We start from the raw sequence: 16,517 nt of genomic DNA, 5'->3' as shown, positions 1-16,517 counted from the left end.
TACAACAAAAGAACAATTGGCTAACTTACATTGTAAAAGTCCGCTAGCTTAAATGCTATAAAAATACAAACTTTTTTTTTATTTTATTTTTTTATCCAATGCTCTAAACAAATGGTTCAGACACATATTCCTACAAAAATTGGCTAAATATACCTTTAAACTAAATTACGAATGCATGAACAAAAACATTAGCTCAAACAAAAACTCAGCTTATGTTGGTCTTAACAGGGAGCAAATGGATTCAGCCATGTGAATGAGGCAGACTACAGGGCAGTATATCCACCTAAATCAATAAAACTAAAGGCAAACACTTTCAAAACAAACCATTACAACGCCACTTTAATTAAACGAATACTCGAAGCGGGAAAATTTAATTCGAATATTTTTTTCTAATCGAATACTATAGTTAATCGATTAGTCGTTGCAGCACTAAATCAAAACCTACCACACTCTTGTACAGTAGGTGGCGGTATGCACCTGATAGTTGCTGGCAATCCGCCATTAAACAAAGTTTGGGAGTTGTTGAGATGTTAAACTTCTTTTTATAGTGCAGTCAATTTTATTGCTTGTTTTTTTCCATTCTGCACAGTTTAAGTGACACTGAACAGTCAATTAATTTTCTGTTTCTTTTTTTGAATATTGACACATAACTCTTTCTGTAAGGTAGTCCCAGGGTTACGATGTACTGGACTTAAGCGATTTTTCGACTTTAAGACGCGGGAGTCTGGTCCGACATTTTGTCCCCAGTTTTTTTTTTGTCGCGTAAACAGTACCTTATTGTATCTTACAGTATGTTATTTTTACTTTATTAATATAGCATGTTCTGTTCTCACTAAACGTGAAATTGTTCAGCTTAACAGAGACTAAACAATTGTGGTTTTTGAAGCTCTTTACTTCCTTCACTTTTGAGAATTTGTAAAGCATATGTACACTTATGTTAAAAATGACACACATTTTAACTAGGGCTGTCAAAATTATCGCGTTAACGGGCGGTAATTAACTTTTAAAAATGAATCACGTTAAAATATTTGACACAATTAACGCACATGCCCCGCTCAAACAGATTAAAATGACAGCACAGTGCAATGCAAAGTTATTACTTGTGTTTTTGGGAGTTTTGTCGCCCTCTGCTGGCGCTTGGGTGCGACTGATTTTATGGGCTTAAGCACCCATGAGCATTGTGTAATTATTGACATCAACAATGGCGGGCTACTAGTTTATTTTTTGATTGAAAATTTTACAAATTCTATGAAAACATTAACAGGGGTTTTAATATGAAATTTCTATAACTTGTACTAACATTTATCTTTTAAGAACTACAAGTCTATCCATGGATCGCTTTAACAGAATGTTAATGTTAATGCCATCTTGATGATTCATTGTTAAAATAAACAAATACAGTACTTATGTACCGTATGTTGAATGTATATATCCATCTTGTGTCATATCTTTCCATTCCAACAATAATTTTCAGAAAAATATGGCATCTTTTATAGATGGTTTGAATTGCGATTAATTACGATTAACTAATACATTTTTAATCGTTTGACAGCCCTAATTTTAACAATAAAACACTTGACACAAAACAATTGAAGTTGAAAAGTCCATCTAGTCTGATCAATATGTAAATGTACTAAATTAGCCTAGTTTACCTAACATGTCCGCTGGCTTAAATGCTAGGAATGCTAATGTATTTAAAATTCCCATCGCAAATCACTCACACGTAACTCCAGAAATTTTAGCTGTAAACTTAATTTCATATGCATACAAATATATATTAGCTGAAACAACTTACAGCTTTATGTAGGCCAAACCAGAGTGCACCTGTCCTTTATCCATGTCAGACGGGAGTCTGCTCCTCAGTCATATGGTGACAGTCCAGCCAGACCCAACGCTGCCACATGAGGACAGTGTATCCTCCATTATTAAACATAACACAATACTTTTGGACTTTTTGGATAGTTATTTTGGGGTACTTAAAGGGTCCATTCAGGCTTACGTGGAAATTCGGTTTGCGTCGCCAGCGTAGGAACGGAACTCGTTCTTAACCCAAGGACTACCTGTATATACGTAATATATACGTATGTTACATTTTTGCATCGGGAGAAATTACTTTTACTTTTTACTTGTGAAGTAAATTTAAAAGCAAGTGCTTTGTACTTTTACTTCAGCAATGTTTTTCTTAAATACTTGTACTTTTACTTAAGTATTTGTGTATTTATAGTGGTTTTTACTTTCACTTTTAATTTATTTTTAAGTTAGGCAGCTTCGGTCTTCCATAGAATTGAAACAAACACAATACTTGCACAGAAAGCGGTTTTTTTCTTCGCTGCAGGGCAGTGAAAAGTGCACAAATGCATTAATTTTTTTCTTACTGCGCAACTTTTCGTATTTTATGGAGTGGGGGAGATAACACAGCCGTGCAAAGAGTTTTGCTGGTGTCAGCGAGACCGTGACTAGTTTTGTTGTTGTGCTTTTAGCCTAGCAAAGAAATAACCACTTTTACAGTATTTCAAAGGAAATGAAACGTAAAGATGGCGCATTTCTCAACTTTTGCTCTGCCTTGACGTGTACAACCGTTCATTTAAAGTGGACGCGCGCTGTTAAAATGCCAGTTTTTAAATCGAAAATACGATTTGCAGCGGTTATCATAAATACGACATTACGTAAACGCAGCATTGGTCTTTAGTAGGATTGAAAATACACTAGTGTGCACTTCACGTCCAAATCTTCCACTTGTTAAAAACAACTTCACATACATGTAGCACTTGTTTTGTTTACCTTGTACCAGGCCAGATACATATACTGCACTCCCGCTTTACCCTGCGTTATGCAGGGGACTGAACAGTCTGCTCCAACAACTGACTCCACAGTATAAAGCTTCTGACCGACTTTGTCAGTTAAAACTGCGCCACCTTATTAAAAAAAGAGACGTGTGCAAATATAAGTGCAGGGGCGTGGCACGAAGGAATATCGGAAGATACGTTAAAAATACTCACCTAGAAGTACAAAGATGGTGAGGCGAAGGGTTCTCATGTTTACAACATGTTGGTTTATCCACGTCTAAAGGCTCAAACACACCAGCAACTAACCAGTCAACTAACCTAAACCGAACCAGCAACCAGACCCGGCCGCATGGGCGGGCATTAGGGGGTCGTGCCCGCCCTGAGGGACGGCCGTGCCCGCCCTAGCTTTATTAAACTGTACTGTGTAATGTTGTTTTTTTAAATCTTCCACAAAAACATACACACACGGAGAGGATGAAACAGGATATTCCAGTGTTTTTCAACCGATTGTGCCGCCGCCGTGAGAGATCGTCTGGTGTGCCGCGAGAAATTATCCAATGTCGCTTTTTTTAAAACATCGTCGGGAAAAGTTACAGTAGGAAGGAAGGAGTAGGCAACAAGTTCTCGGTTGTGTGCAGATGAGTCGTGTTGCGTTCAATAGTTGCTCGGATTGCACCTTGCTCTACGCAACAATGTGGACCCCAGCACGTCTACTGTCCATTATTTGACTTTTCAAGTGTCGATATACACAAAAGTGTCCTTTCTATTTTATCCATATGTGGCGACCGTTAATCATCCCTCTTTGTTTTATTCCAACACATTATCGAAGACAGCAAGGTGGGAGATGGCTAGAAATCCGAGCAGTTCTTGAACGCGACACGAGCGGCTATCTGGCGCCATACAAGCTTAAAGAGCATATGACACCAGAAAAAAAGTCTTAAATGGCATTATTATGTGAATTAGAATCATATTTTGAGACGATTCGACTATATACAACAATTTAGCAAAGCGCAGATGACGAGAAATTAGTCTTTTAATCTGCCGGTTAGCCACGCCTACAATTATAGGGCTTTAGCGTCCCCAACGGGTGGATGACGTCAGCGGTAGACTAGGCTCATTGGTTTTACTATTCAGCCCATTGAGGGGGGAATTGTTCAGAACGAGGAAAACGCGACGAAGAGAGCTGCAAAATGTCATTGTTTCAGTCTCTCTACTCCCAATATTTTTACAGGATATTCTTTTTATCCAAGTATTTTTCCCCAATAGCTTATATAAATGGCTTGAGAAGGACCAGTCAGCCCGTCGAGGGGGAACTATTCACAATGAGGAAAACGCGACGAAGAGAGCGGCAAAATGTCATTGTTTCTGTCTCTTTACTTCAATATTTTTACAGGATATTCTTTTTACCCAAGTACTTTCCCCAATTGCTAAATAAATGGCATGGTCATGACAAATAACAATCTTGTGCTAAATGGAATATAAAATAATAAAAATCCATTTATTCAAGACGACATGGCAAAATTACTCCATATTGGTCAAAACAGTCGACTTCACCTTTACTGTCACACCTCCCGAACGATATTTTATGACACCTAAATCGGACATATGTAATTTCCCTTCCCCGGCTTCGGAGAATGTAAACAGACCAGAAGGAGTGACAGCTAGCCGACATGCTAACCCAAACCGAGGGATGTTTCAAAGTCTTCAAAGTGGAAAATCACACATAACTAGCCTGGATTATTTGACATGACGACCCAGTTGTCGAGTTTCTTTGCGGATCGGCAAACCGCCCGGCGGAGAGCAATTTACAGTTCGTTCCCTGGAGGAGGGTGGCTGGAATTGTTGTTCAGCTAACGTGCTAACAGCTAACTGCTAATGAGCATGAGGATAGCTTTTTACATCCCTATCAATGATCAAACGTAAGTAGTCCTTCATTTAAAGGAATTTAATAGTGTTTACTTTGTAATCACTGTATTCGTATTTGACATAATACAAAACAAGATGTTTACTCACTTCCTTGTAAGTCCAATGGTCCCACAGTAAATATCCACGGTGAATGGGAACCTTTTGAAACTCCAAAAAGGCGCATACGCCTCTCCCGCATACAGAATGATTTTTCTGCAGCCGTTTGGCTGGCGTGATGCAAAAAATAAAAGTATTAATCCGCAAAATCAGCTGAATCCTTCGTCCTCATACACAACAGTACACTGTATAGTGAAGAGAACGTCTTCTACCGTACACGTCACAGCGCCCTCCTCCTCAAAGCAAGACCGAAGCCGGAAGTCACTCATTTTCATGGCGCGGGATTCAAAAAACTAAATAAATATAGCGATCGCTTCCACACACATCCAAGCGGTCCATATCATTCAGGGGCATAAAATACCGCGTGTATTATGAAATAAACATGCTTTTTCGTGTCACAAGCACTTTAAACGTAATCTCCAAATGAATGCCTGTCGCTTCAGAACAAGACGATGGACTATTTTTTACGCCTTCGTGAAAACACAGAGAAATGGGCAACTTTTTTGAGGAAAAACTACAAAGGTAAATAGAAAGCCTTGAAAGGCAGTTACTTTGTTGCTAAATCCCAAAAGTCCCAAACTGTGGCGGAGACGTTACTACTACCTGCCTGCAAAGCCATTGTCAGCGAGACGACCAGCCCTGATGTGCTTAAAGACATTGCTCAAGTCCACTGTCTGATACTTTTTCAAGCCTAATAGCTAAACGTTTCACACTGAGTAAGTATAAATACTGCGAAATTATTTTATAATTAAATATACTGTACAGAAAGTAATTTTGGAACATTTTGGTGTGGTGTGCCGCGACATTTTTTCCAACGTAAAAACGTCCCGTGACTCAGAAAAGGTTGAAAACACGGCTCTAGTCATCCTATCTTGACCTGTCGTCATTCAATTCAACCAATGTGAGCAGCGAATGTAGGCAATTTCTAGCCAATCACAGATAAGGGGGGGCGGGCTGAGTAGCCGGCCATTGGGTAATGCGATTGGACAGGGATTGCTCCGGTTACAGAAATGGCGATTTAGCGGCTATACCGTTGCTCATTCAAATTGAAATGGACATCCGTGTTTTTTTTCAAGAAACTAAAGACGAACTCAAGCCATGACAAAGACGCGGCCGAAAGTCAACATGAAGGGATAGCGCTGCCACCTCCTGCAGTTTCACTGACTGACACTATCATCAGAAAATATAACGGGTAAAAACGCCACTGTTACTGCTACATTTTCGTTGAAGAAGTGTGCCCCGCCCCAAAAATTTAATGCCCCCCCCCCCCCCCCCCGTAATTTATTTCTGCAGCCGGGTCTGACTGAAAGCATCCTCTCCTGATATCGTGAGAACCGGGGAGGACAGCGGTTGAAAGTCCGTCTGCAACCCGCCAAGAGTTTACTTAAAGTCGGGTGCAAGCCCGACTCCATCCCGTTTACTTGTAGTGTTAGCCACTAGCGTTAGCCTACCGGGCTTCTGTTTGTTTGGCTTCCTGAAAACCACGTGACTCCATACGTAAGCACACTGTCTGCTTTCTTAAAGGGGAATGAACATAGCCGAACAACAGAGTCAAAGCGGGATGAAAAGACAAAGGCCCTGGACATGACGAAGCTTGATCTGATTACCAGTGGCTCCACCAGGGGGTGGCCACGGCCACCCCTATAAATTGGTTGGCCACCCTACTTGCCAGTATATCGTTAGATTGTTGTAGCATCAGTTATGCATTTCATCCCAAATTAATACATTTATTTTGTTTTGTTAAATGTAGGGCTGTCAAATTTATCGCATTAGTGGGTGGTAATTATTTTTTTAAAATTAATCACGTGAAAATATTTATCGCAATCAAAGCATGCGCAGTACGACTCATTCACGCATTGCCGCAAACCGCCTACAATGGCGTCGTTTTACTTCTATACAGAGATAAGAGGCCGTGTCAAGTGAGTGGAGTAGATAAAAGCGTTCATTGGGCCGTGCTTTTAATTGGCAAAAGCTTTGTCATCTCTCCCACAGCAACTATAAATATTGTGGGAAGCGACGTGAAGAATGACAGGAGTCGATCTTTTTCTTAACACCCTGTAGTGTACCCAACGCAGAGAAGATGTACTGTAGCATTTGCAGCCACCACACACAGTCATGGTTGCACCACTTCCCATCATGCATTGGGGCAGAACAGTTAAGTCGCTACAGTATCATTTACTGAAAGCTCAACAAATACACTAGGTGGCAATATTTAGTCACAATATACAAACACATTTATCCTTTAAAAATTTCAAGTCTTTCTATCCGTGGATCCCTTTCACAGAAAGAATGTTAATAATGTTAATGCCATCTTGTGGATTTATTGCTATAATAAACAAATACAGTACTTATGTACAGCATGTTGAATGTATATATCCGTCTTGTCTTATCTTTCCATTCCAACAATAATTTAGAGAAAAATATGGCATATTTTAGAGATGGTTTGAATTGCGATTAATTACGATTAAGTCATTATTAAGCTGTGATTAACTCGATTAAAAATTTTAATCGTTTGACAGCCCTAGTTAAATGTACACCTTATGCCTAATATATACAGTACATAACACAATAAAACAGAAATGTTGTGGAACTCAAAATGTTGACTGGACAGTTACGGACTATGCACATTAAATCATTAGTAACATCAAGTATTACACAATACACCAAAGTATATCAGTAGCCGTGTCCTTAAAGTGCCTGTGACACGAAAAAGCATGTTTATTTCATAATACACGCGGTATTTTATGCCCCTGAATGATATGGACCGCTTGGATGTGTGTGGAAGCGATCGCTATATTTATTTAGTTTTTTGAATCCCGCGCCAGGAAAATGAGTGACTTCCGGCTTCGGTCTTGCATTGAGGAGGAGGGCGCTGTGACGTGTACGGTAGAAGACGTCCTCTTCACGCTACAGTGTACTGTTGTGTATGAGGACGAAGGATTCATCTGATTTTGCGGATTAATACGTTTATTTTTCGCATCACGCCAGCCAAACGGCTGCAGAAAAATCATTCTGTATGAGGGAGAGCCGTATGCGCCTTTTTGGAGTTTCAAAAGGTTCCCATTCACCGTGGATATTTACTGTGGGACCATTGGACTTACGAGGAAGTGAGTAAACATCTTGTTTTGTATTATGTCAAATACGAATACAGCGATTACAAAGTAAACACTACAAACTTCCTTTAAATGAAGGACTACTTACGTTTGATCATTGATAGGTATGTAAAAAGCTCTCCTAATCCCTAATCCATTAGCAGCAGCACGTTAGCTGCGTTAGCTCCAGCCACCATCCTCCGGGGAACAAACTGTAAATTGCTCTCCGCCGGGCGGTTTGCCGATCCGCTAAAACATTCGATAATCGGGTGTCATGTCAAATAATCCAGGATAGCTATGTGTGATTTTCCGCTTTGAAGACTTTGAAACATCACTCGGTTCGGGTTAGCATGTCGGCTAGCTGTCACGCCTTCTGGTTTGTTTACATTCTCCGAAGCCGGGGAAGGGAAATGACATATGTCCGATTTAGGTGTCATAAAATATCGTTCGGGAGGTGCGACAGTAAAGGTGAAGTCGACAGTTTTGACCATTATGGAGTAATTTTGCCATGTCCTGAATAAATGCATTTTTATTATTTCATATTCCATTCAGCACAAGACTGTTATTTGTCATGACCATGCCATTTATTTAGCAATTGGGGAAAATACTTGGATAAAAAGAGTATCCTGTAAAAATATTTAAAGAGACAGAAACAATGACATTTTGCCGCTCTCTTCGTCGCGTTTTCCTCGTTGTGAATAGTTCCCCCTCAACGGGCTGACTGGTCCTTCTCAAGCCATTTATATAGCTATTGGGGAAAATTACTTGGGTAAAAAGAATATCCTGTAAAAATATTGGAGTAGAGAGACTGAAACAATGACATTTTGCGGCTTTCTTCGTCGCGTTTTCCTCGTTCTGAATAATTTCCCCTCAATGGGCTGAATAGTAAAATCGATGAGCCAAGTCTACCGCTGACGTCATCCACCTGTTGGGGACGCTAAAGCCCTATAATGGTAGGCGTGGCTAACCGGCAGATTAAAAGACTAATTTCTCGTCATCTGTGCTTTGCTAAATTGTTGTATATAGTCGAATCGTCTCAAAATATGATTCTAATTCACATAATAATGACATTTTAGACTTTTTTTCTCGTGTCATATGCTCTTTAAGCCTTTCTGATCGTTTTCCCCTCACCTTTTTACTGCAATAATATAATGAAAACCTGAAATTATAGCTTTTAGCTTTGGCCACCCCAAGATTTTAAGTGGCCCCATCTGGCCACCCCTATGAAAAATTTCTGGAGGCGCCACTGCTGATTACTCGTTGAAAGCAGGGGGCATTGTCCCTTTTTTGGACTTGTTCTTTTTCCAACAAATTTTGGAAAGATTTTTGTAAGTTTGTTGACAGGAATCTACATGTGGACTTAAACTAAAATGGGAAAATGTCATTTTTTATTTTTATAAAAGAATCAGGAATGTAGATATTTTTATTATTAATCTACTTCTTTTGTTGTCGAAATTCTACATCCACAAATGTAAGTTCAGCAAGCTGATATCATCTTTTTCTCACTTCCACAATGAAACGGTATGCTACATAAATCTATTGAAAAAATCAAAGAATAGAAAAGCGGAGAAAATAATTGACATTTGTGAAAAGCTACGACTTTTTTGTGAATAGTTGACTATAGTATTATTCATTTATTTTTTTTCTCTAATATGCAATGTTTGTTATGTTTGTACCCCCTGGCATATTTGTGTTTGTATTGTTTTTTTTTTTGTATTAGTATTGTCTAGAGGTGTGCAAAATTTCAGATTCTTAGATTATTCGCGATTCGGCCGTGGAAGATTCGAGAACGATTCACAAACATCCAAATTCCGATTATTGAAATATGCTAAGTAAAGCGGAAGTACACAACACTCAGCGCGCAGCGCGGTCTTCGGGACGGAACGGAGCGAGAGTAGCTAAACATCATGCTTCCCATTACCCGGCCCCTCGGGTAATGCCAATGCTCAAATCACGGCTCTAGCTCAACTCATGCAACGAGATAAAAAAACACAACAACATACCTGACTGCTGCCGAAAAGCTGCTCCAAAGTACATCCATATAATGTTATGGTGGATATCATTTATATAGGACTAGATGCAATATAGATTTGGTAGTGTTAGCAGCACATCTACAAAAAGCTAGATGCTGGCGTTATAAACGGCCGCCATCTTAAAGCAGTACACTTCCCTGCAAGGCTGTTGTAGCGAACCTTCCAAGCAAACCTAATTAACTTTTTATCTAAAATACTCCTAAATCGGTAAACCATTGACTTGAATCTATCTTTAAAATAGTTTTAAAACTTTCACATGTCGAAAGTAGACAAAAGGGAAATTATGGAATAACGGGAGCAATTTTAACAAATTTAATGGTTGATTCACAACATTAAATTAATTGAATGTAGTTTAAAGCTGCTGATACAGAATGGGGACTGGAGTTTTTTTATTTAATGTTATTTTGGTAGATTTGTTTACTGCTATATGTTAACTTGATACTAAAATAGAAGTGTGGTTTAGCCTGAGAGTATTTTTGAACAATTTTGGAACTAATGTACAAAACATTAAAAAAAAAAAAAAAAAAAAAAGGTCGGGGGGTGCATCAATAATCGTTTTAAAATCGAATCGAAGCCTCTGAATCGTAATCGTAATCGAATCGTTAGGTGCCCAAAGATTCCCAGCTCTAGTATTGTCTGTATTTTTTGTGTTTGTATTGTTGTTTATTTTGTTGTGTTGTTATTGTTGTTAATAAAAAAATAAATAAATAAATAAAAAGCAGGGGACGTTGTTATTTCACATTCACTGTGTAAAACATTTTGGAAATTTTTTTTCTTTACATTTGGAAGATTTAAGTTCCTCTTTGAACCCCAAGGCTATAAGGGCCAAAAGACTTTGCAAAACATACAGTTTGTGTTGAAAATAACTCAGACTCTTTTATTATTTTTGTTGTTGTAAATTTGTTGATTGTATGTGAATCGTTCACCCCATGTTTGTATTTGTGTGAATAAAGTAAAAAAAGAAGAAGGGGGCGTTGTGAATAAAGTTTAAAAAAATAAATAAATAAAAATTCTAAACTTGGCGGGAGCAGCCGCGCTAATATTGAGCGCCACGGGTAACACTAAAAAAGATCCTCCCCACCTACCCAAGTAAAATATGTCTGGCGACGCCCGTGGATTCCAGTCAACAACTTGTCTCCCAGTGTTGATTTTTCTTGTTATCTTATCTTTAACAGGAAGTCGTCATTCGAGCTTGGCAGGTTTTACAGTTTAATTTGGCGTTTTCCCATCTGGCAACCGTTGAGATAATCAAACAGTTTACGGTTAACCAAGTTTAAGTTTCTTAAATGACACGCCCTCCCGCAATATACCCTACCCACCGACGTCACAAATCCACGTGCTCGCTGTATGGTTCCGCCCACTTGTCCGTCATTTTGTCTCTGTATTAGCATTGGTTTCAATTGATGGAGGAATTTAAAATGCATTTCATGGAAGACCCGGTGCTTTCTGATGCCGTAAACTCACTGGATGTGTTGCATAAAAGGCGTTATGTGGAAAAGCTTCGTTCTATACAGTCGCCAGATCCCTATTTGATGCCCAAATCGATGTTTTTCGACCCACTGTCTTCGCCCTGTCTGCCTGACATCCGCTACGCAGATATTTACAATGATCTTGTCCACACAAAATCAGCCGATTCTCACGAAAATTTGAAAAACTTCAAGAGCTTGGAAGCATATAAATACTTTGTTGCTGGTTGGGTGAAGCAGGTCCTCGTCCACGAAAATTCGGCAGGAATCTATCTTGTGCTTGGAAAGGTGAGTTACGAAATTTTCAATTCAAAATCTTTTATTCTCGCTAACATCCACTGTCAAGTCTAATGTATTTCATGTCGTTTGTCAATGGAGTTAAGGCTTTTAATGTTTATATGGTTTAGCGATAGCACTCTCACTACATACATACGTGTATGTTGTCGGCGATTAGCCTAGCAATGATCTTAATTGTGGTTATTTGTCAGCCCAAAACCCTCTAAGTATATCTTAAATGCATCTTACCGGATATAAAATGACTACTACATAGTCTGTGGTGATTTTTTTGGTGCCCAGTTTTCACGTCGAATTGCAGCCGTCCATTTCGCTCTCCTCTTTGGATCCCTCGGAATACGGTAAAACTTCAAGTCTCTCCTTCCATCTTCTCTGTTAGTGCAACCAACAGCCACACACGCCTTCACCATTTTGATTATTAATGTTAAGGAGCAGAAAAACACGCCGTAAATAGGAGGAATGTGCGTAGCCGTAACAGGGAAACATGATGTGTTGACGGTCAAGTGGGCGGCACCAGTCAGGAGGAAAGAGTTGTGACGTCACGTGGGTAGGGTCTATTGAGCGCCACGGGAAACACTAAAAAAGATCCTCCCCACCCCCCAAGTAAAATATGTCTGGCGACGCCCGTGGATTCCAGTCTACAACTTCTCTCCCAGTGTTGATTTTTCTTGTTATCTTATCTTTAACAGGAAGTCGTCATTCGAGCTTGGCGGGTTTTACAGTTTAATTTGGCGTTTTCCCATCTGGCAACCGTTGAGATAATCAAACAGTTTACGGTTAACCAAGTTTAAGTTTCTTAAATGACACGCCCTCCCGCAATATGAATAAAACATCGTTTTTCACCCCTGAAATACAAATTCTCTTAATTATCTCAAGCATAAAGTGAAATACCTGCATTTCAGATGTGTAAGATAAACGTGGCTGTTTGAATTTTGGTTGAAAATTGAGCATTTTATAGCTACTCAAAGTACACGTTCCGTTTAATGTCATCAAGTATTTATCTAAGGGCGGCGGGTGCAGGTGCACACTGCACTGACAAATGGCGCGTTCCCATTGGCTCACAGCCTCTATCTCCGACATCTAGCCGAGTATGTTTGTTATCGAACACGCCACATCCTGTTATTGTACACTCATAATGAAACCGAAAGTTGTAATTTAATGTTATCAAATATTTATCTAAGGGCGGTGCAGGTGCGCTGACAAATGGCGCGTTCCCATTGGCTCACAGCCTCCATCTCCGACATCTAGCCGAGTATGTTTGTTATCGAACACGCCACATCCTGTTATTGTACACTCATAATGAAACCGAAAGTTGTAATTTAATGCTATTGGCAAATATTGCTTTCGTATCTTGTATTTCTTTCATAGTTAGGGTTTTTGATTGCTTATTAATTTTCACAGCTACACTTTCTTGTTTGCAATATTGTTTCGATATAATGTACTGTACTTTCTTTTTAAATTCAGGTCTAAATTTTAACCCTTTCAGTGACCATGGACATGTATTCAAAAGTTAGCATTAGCTTAACTCATTCAGAGTATGTTTTGTAGTCGATAGTTAACGAGTGAAATTGATATTGAGAACAACTTTTAACGTTATAGACGTCCAATCCTTTTCAAATAAGAGGGGGCAGTCCCTCCTGGTTAAAACTGATTGGACGTCTATTGCCGTCCATGGCAGCCAAATAGTTATGCTGTGTGAGGTCACAAGAAATTTATTTTAAAAAAAAGGGGAAAAAAAGAGCCATATTCACTTTAATTAGCTTTTTTTATTGTTAAAAACATAATAATTTAACTATGGATATATGTTTTATTTTTATAGATTATAAAGAATTTATATTTTTTGTTAAAATATAACTTATCTATGGATATATGTTTTATTTGTATAGATTACAGAGAATGTATATATTTTATATATTTAAAATTGTGTAATAAAAAAATATATATAGATTTCGCATTTTTAAAAAGGGTTTTTACATTTTTTTAAAACTTATTATTTAAATAATAGTTTTTCCCCAAAACGAATCCTTCAATTAATGTATCTTTTAACTTTAAAATTCCTATTTTTTCTTCTTTTTTTTTTATTGCTCAATTGGGGCTGCAAAATATTGTCCTGAGGACCGCAACATGTTTTTTTTTTTTTTTTTTTTTGTGGGGGGGGTTACATAGAAAAAAATTTGTTTTTAAATGGAATTAAAATGTATATATATTTTTTAAATTTTCTTTTAGATTTAGATTTCCAATAGTCAAGGCTTTTTTTTTTTTTAACTTTCTAATTTTTCCTTAATTTTCCTTAATTCATTTTGAATTTTAAATTACTTCTAGAATTTTTTTTGAGATTACATATTTTTAATAAAAGCTTTTTAATGTTTCTTTTTTTTACTTACAATTCAAATGATTTTTTCCCCAAAATGAATCCTTCATTTTTAAAATTTAAACATTAATTTTTTAACCGCCCAATATAATATATATCAATTCATAGTATAATATAATAATAAATAATAATAATATAATAATAAATATCCATTTATATAATACAATCAATCAATAGCCGAAAAATATTGTGCCGAGGGCCTCAATTGGCCCCTGGACCGCAAGTTTGACACCCCTGCCTGATAGAAACGTAATTAAAAAACATCCTATTAAATCAAACCAAATCATTCAAATCAAATGTGTTGTGAATGTATTTATTGAAAAAAAGTATTGTTTCTAAAAATGACATACCTCAAAGGACTCCACAAATCCCATGGATTTATTAATAAACTTCACATTTAATAGAGTATTTAAACAGTTGAAAAAAAAACAACAACAAAAAACAGCCCTTTTAAAGTCTGATTTCTGTGGCAAAAAACAACTGTATAGCAAAAAAGCGAGCAGGTTCAAAAAACAAAGCAGTCAGTTTATCCGAAACACTTCAAAGCACATTTCATGTATTTGCGATACTTTACATCATATTTACACACCGTCCTATATTTACTCACCTCGCATCTGGAAAATATTCACAATGCTTCCACTTTTTTTCTGGCCAAAGATAGTTGTGATGACAAACAAAAAGCTATAAATACGTTTTCAAGATGGCTACAAGGAAAGAAAATATAGAAAAAAGGGAAGCAAAGTGAGTATTTTCCAGACACGTATATTTTTTTCTGTGTAAAAATTTCAGGTTTAGGAGCTGTGGGGACCCTTGACAAGACCCTGCTCTTTTCGCATGACCGGAGCGTGAATGCTGCAATCCCGGGCCTCGCAGAAACCCGGAACGCCGGCGATTCCCAGCATTCCGGTGATGCCCACCGGACCCGGGAACCCGCGTGGGCCGCGCGGACCTTCCATGCCGTTTTTGGCAACGCCGGGCTCGCCCGGGAATCCTGAAAAAAAAAAACAATAAAAATCTATGTCGGTGGGAGAATTTGCAGCGAATTAACATCGACGAACAATGACGATTAAGGAAAATATCTCGTCAACAAACAATTTTTCCATCACGACGAGCTAAAAACGCGGCTTGGGAGACTAGAACATAACAAAACCAATGCCAGTTTTTGCCTGACGAGACGAGAACAAGACAAAAATGTGACATAGTTTCTGTCACCTATGTGAGGTTGGCCCCCCATAAGACTAGGCTTGCCACCCGTCCCTTGAAATACGGAATCGTTCCGTAATTGGGAATTAAAAGTTGCGTTCCGTATTGCAGTTTATTCCGTATTTCACAATTGTCCCGAGGGGCGACCCCGCGCGACTCGTGGCGAGCCCAGCCCATGCACGTCTGTCACACACAAACAAACACCTCCTGCGCTCATGAGTGACCACTGTGTGAGAGAATTTATTCATGCTTAAAACACAAACATTATATATGTTGAATGCTTTTGTTATGCTTGCATGAGAACATTATAGCCTAGAGTATCATTGTTAGAACAATCTGTTGTAGTCTTTTTGAATGGGCCTTCTCATAGCCTTGACAATTGTAGATGGAGTCAATATGCCCAAATATGGACTGTCATGTTCCTGTTGTTTCCAATATTCCCTGAATGAGTACAATATAGCAACTGTGGCTGATCAAACTTCTTCCTGGCCACAGCTGCTGATTCAAGGTTGTAGCTTGGGCTGTTTTTCCCCTATGAGAGATGTTTTTCTGTAACTTGAGATGTTTTTACTTTCGATTTCGTTTCTATGGCGTCAACCCATAAATAGAGGCATGTCCTGTATCTCTCTTTTGTCCACATGCGGAGAGGCACTTTGTGTGTTACTCCGCGTCTGTACCCGTGATATATCATGTTACTGTATATAAAAATCTTCGATGAAGGCAATCCTTGGCTGTTTGATTCATCATTCTCATTTTGAGCTATGTTTTGGTATTTTACCCTGACACACTGAGCCAACAATAATGAACAAAAAGGGCAGGAGATATTATGGACAGCAAGATAGTTATCTGCCTGCCCACTGCTGTCTGCCCTGCACTGCGCTTCACATCTGGGTTGGTTGCCTAGTTACCTCGCTTGCTCTGTTCAGTGCACCGCCCTGCGAGTTTTCAAAACAAAAATGACTTCTTCAGCAGCAGAAGCTCAGGACACCCCACCTCATCCTCAAAAGGGGAAACGTCTCCAAAAAATACAATGGAGTGGGAAGACAGTGGAGAGCAGATTTGATCACTTTTTTCTGTTCACCCATAATAAAGCCATAAAAGAACCAAACTTCATGAATGTTTTTTGTGACAAAGAAGTATCTGTTTCAATCACTCTATCAGAGAAAAATCAGAGTTGTAGAAATAACTGGAAACTCAAGAGAGCCATGACATTATGTTCTAAACAAGTGTATGTAAACTTTTGACCACAA

At 38.5% G+C, this 16,517-nt stretch overlaps 2 protein-coding genes across 5 annotated transcripts in view; both read right to left on the bottom strand.

Moving 5' to 3' along the window:
• LOC130915188 (uncharacterized) overlaps positions 1 to 14,543 on the bottom strand; it is a 30,245-nt gene extending 15,702 nt beyond the window's left edge. Inside the window, exons 1-2 of one of the 3 annotated variants that reach the window (XM_057835021.1) lie at positions 3,000 to 3,720; positions 2,782 to 2,915 (exon numbers count right to left, since the gene is read on the bottom strand). In XM_057835021.1, coding sequence (XP_057691004.1) covers positions 2,782 to 2,915; positions 3,000 to 3,036 — 171 coding nt within the window. In that variant the 5' untranslated portion in view covers positions 3,037 to 3,720. Of the gene's footprint in view, positions 1 to 2,781; positions 2,916 to 2,999; positions 3,721 to 14,414 lie in introns of those variants that run through there. The other 2 variants (XM_057835019.1, XM_057835020.1) reach the window with 2 other exon arrangements.
• Positions 14,544 to 14,845: 302 nt separating this feature from the next.
• Positions 14,846 to 16,517, bottom strand: part of LOC130915185 (collagen alpha-1(I) chain-like) — a 61,745-nt gene continuing 60,073 nt past the window's right edge. For both annotated transcript variants that reach the window (XM_057835014.1, XM_057835015.1), the window contains one exon: positions 14,846 to 15,055. In XM_057835014.1, coding sequence (XP_057690997.1) covers positions 14,856 to 15,055 — 200 coding nt within the window. In that variant the 3' untranslated portion in view covers positions 14,846 to 14,855. The remainder of the gene's footprint in view (positions 15,056 to 16,517) is intronic.

Source organism: Corythoichthys intestinalis, chromosome 4 (assembly GCF_030265065.1).
Source record: "Corythoichthys intestinalis isolate RoL2023-P3 chromosome 4, ASM3026506v1, whole genome shotgun sequence".
Lineage (NCBI taxonomy): Eukaryota > Metazoa > Chordata > Actinopteri > Syngnathiformes > Syngnathidae > Corythoichthys > Corythoichthys intestinalis.
The sequence above is the reverse complement of the archived record's forward strand: the minus strand, read 5'-3'. Positions and strand labels throughout refer to the sequence as shown.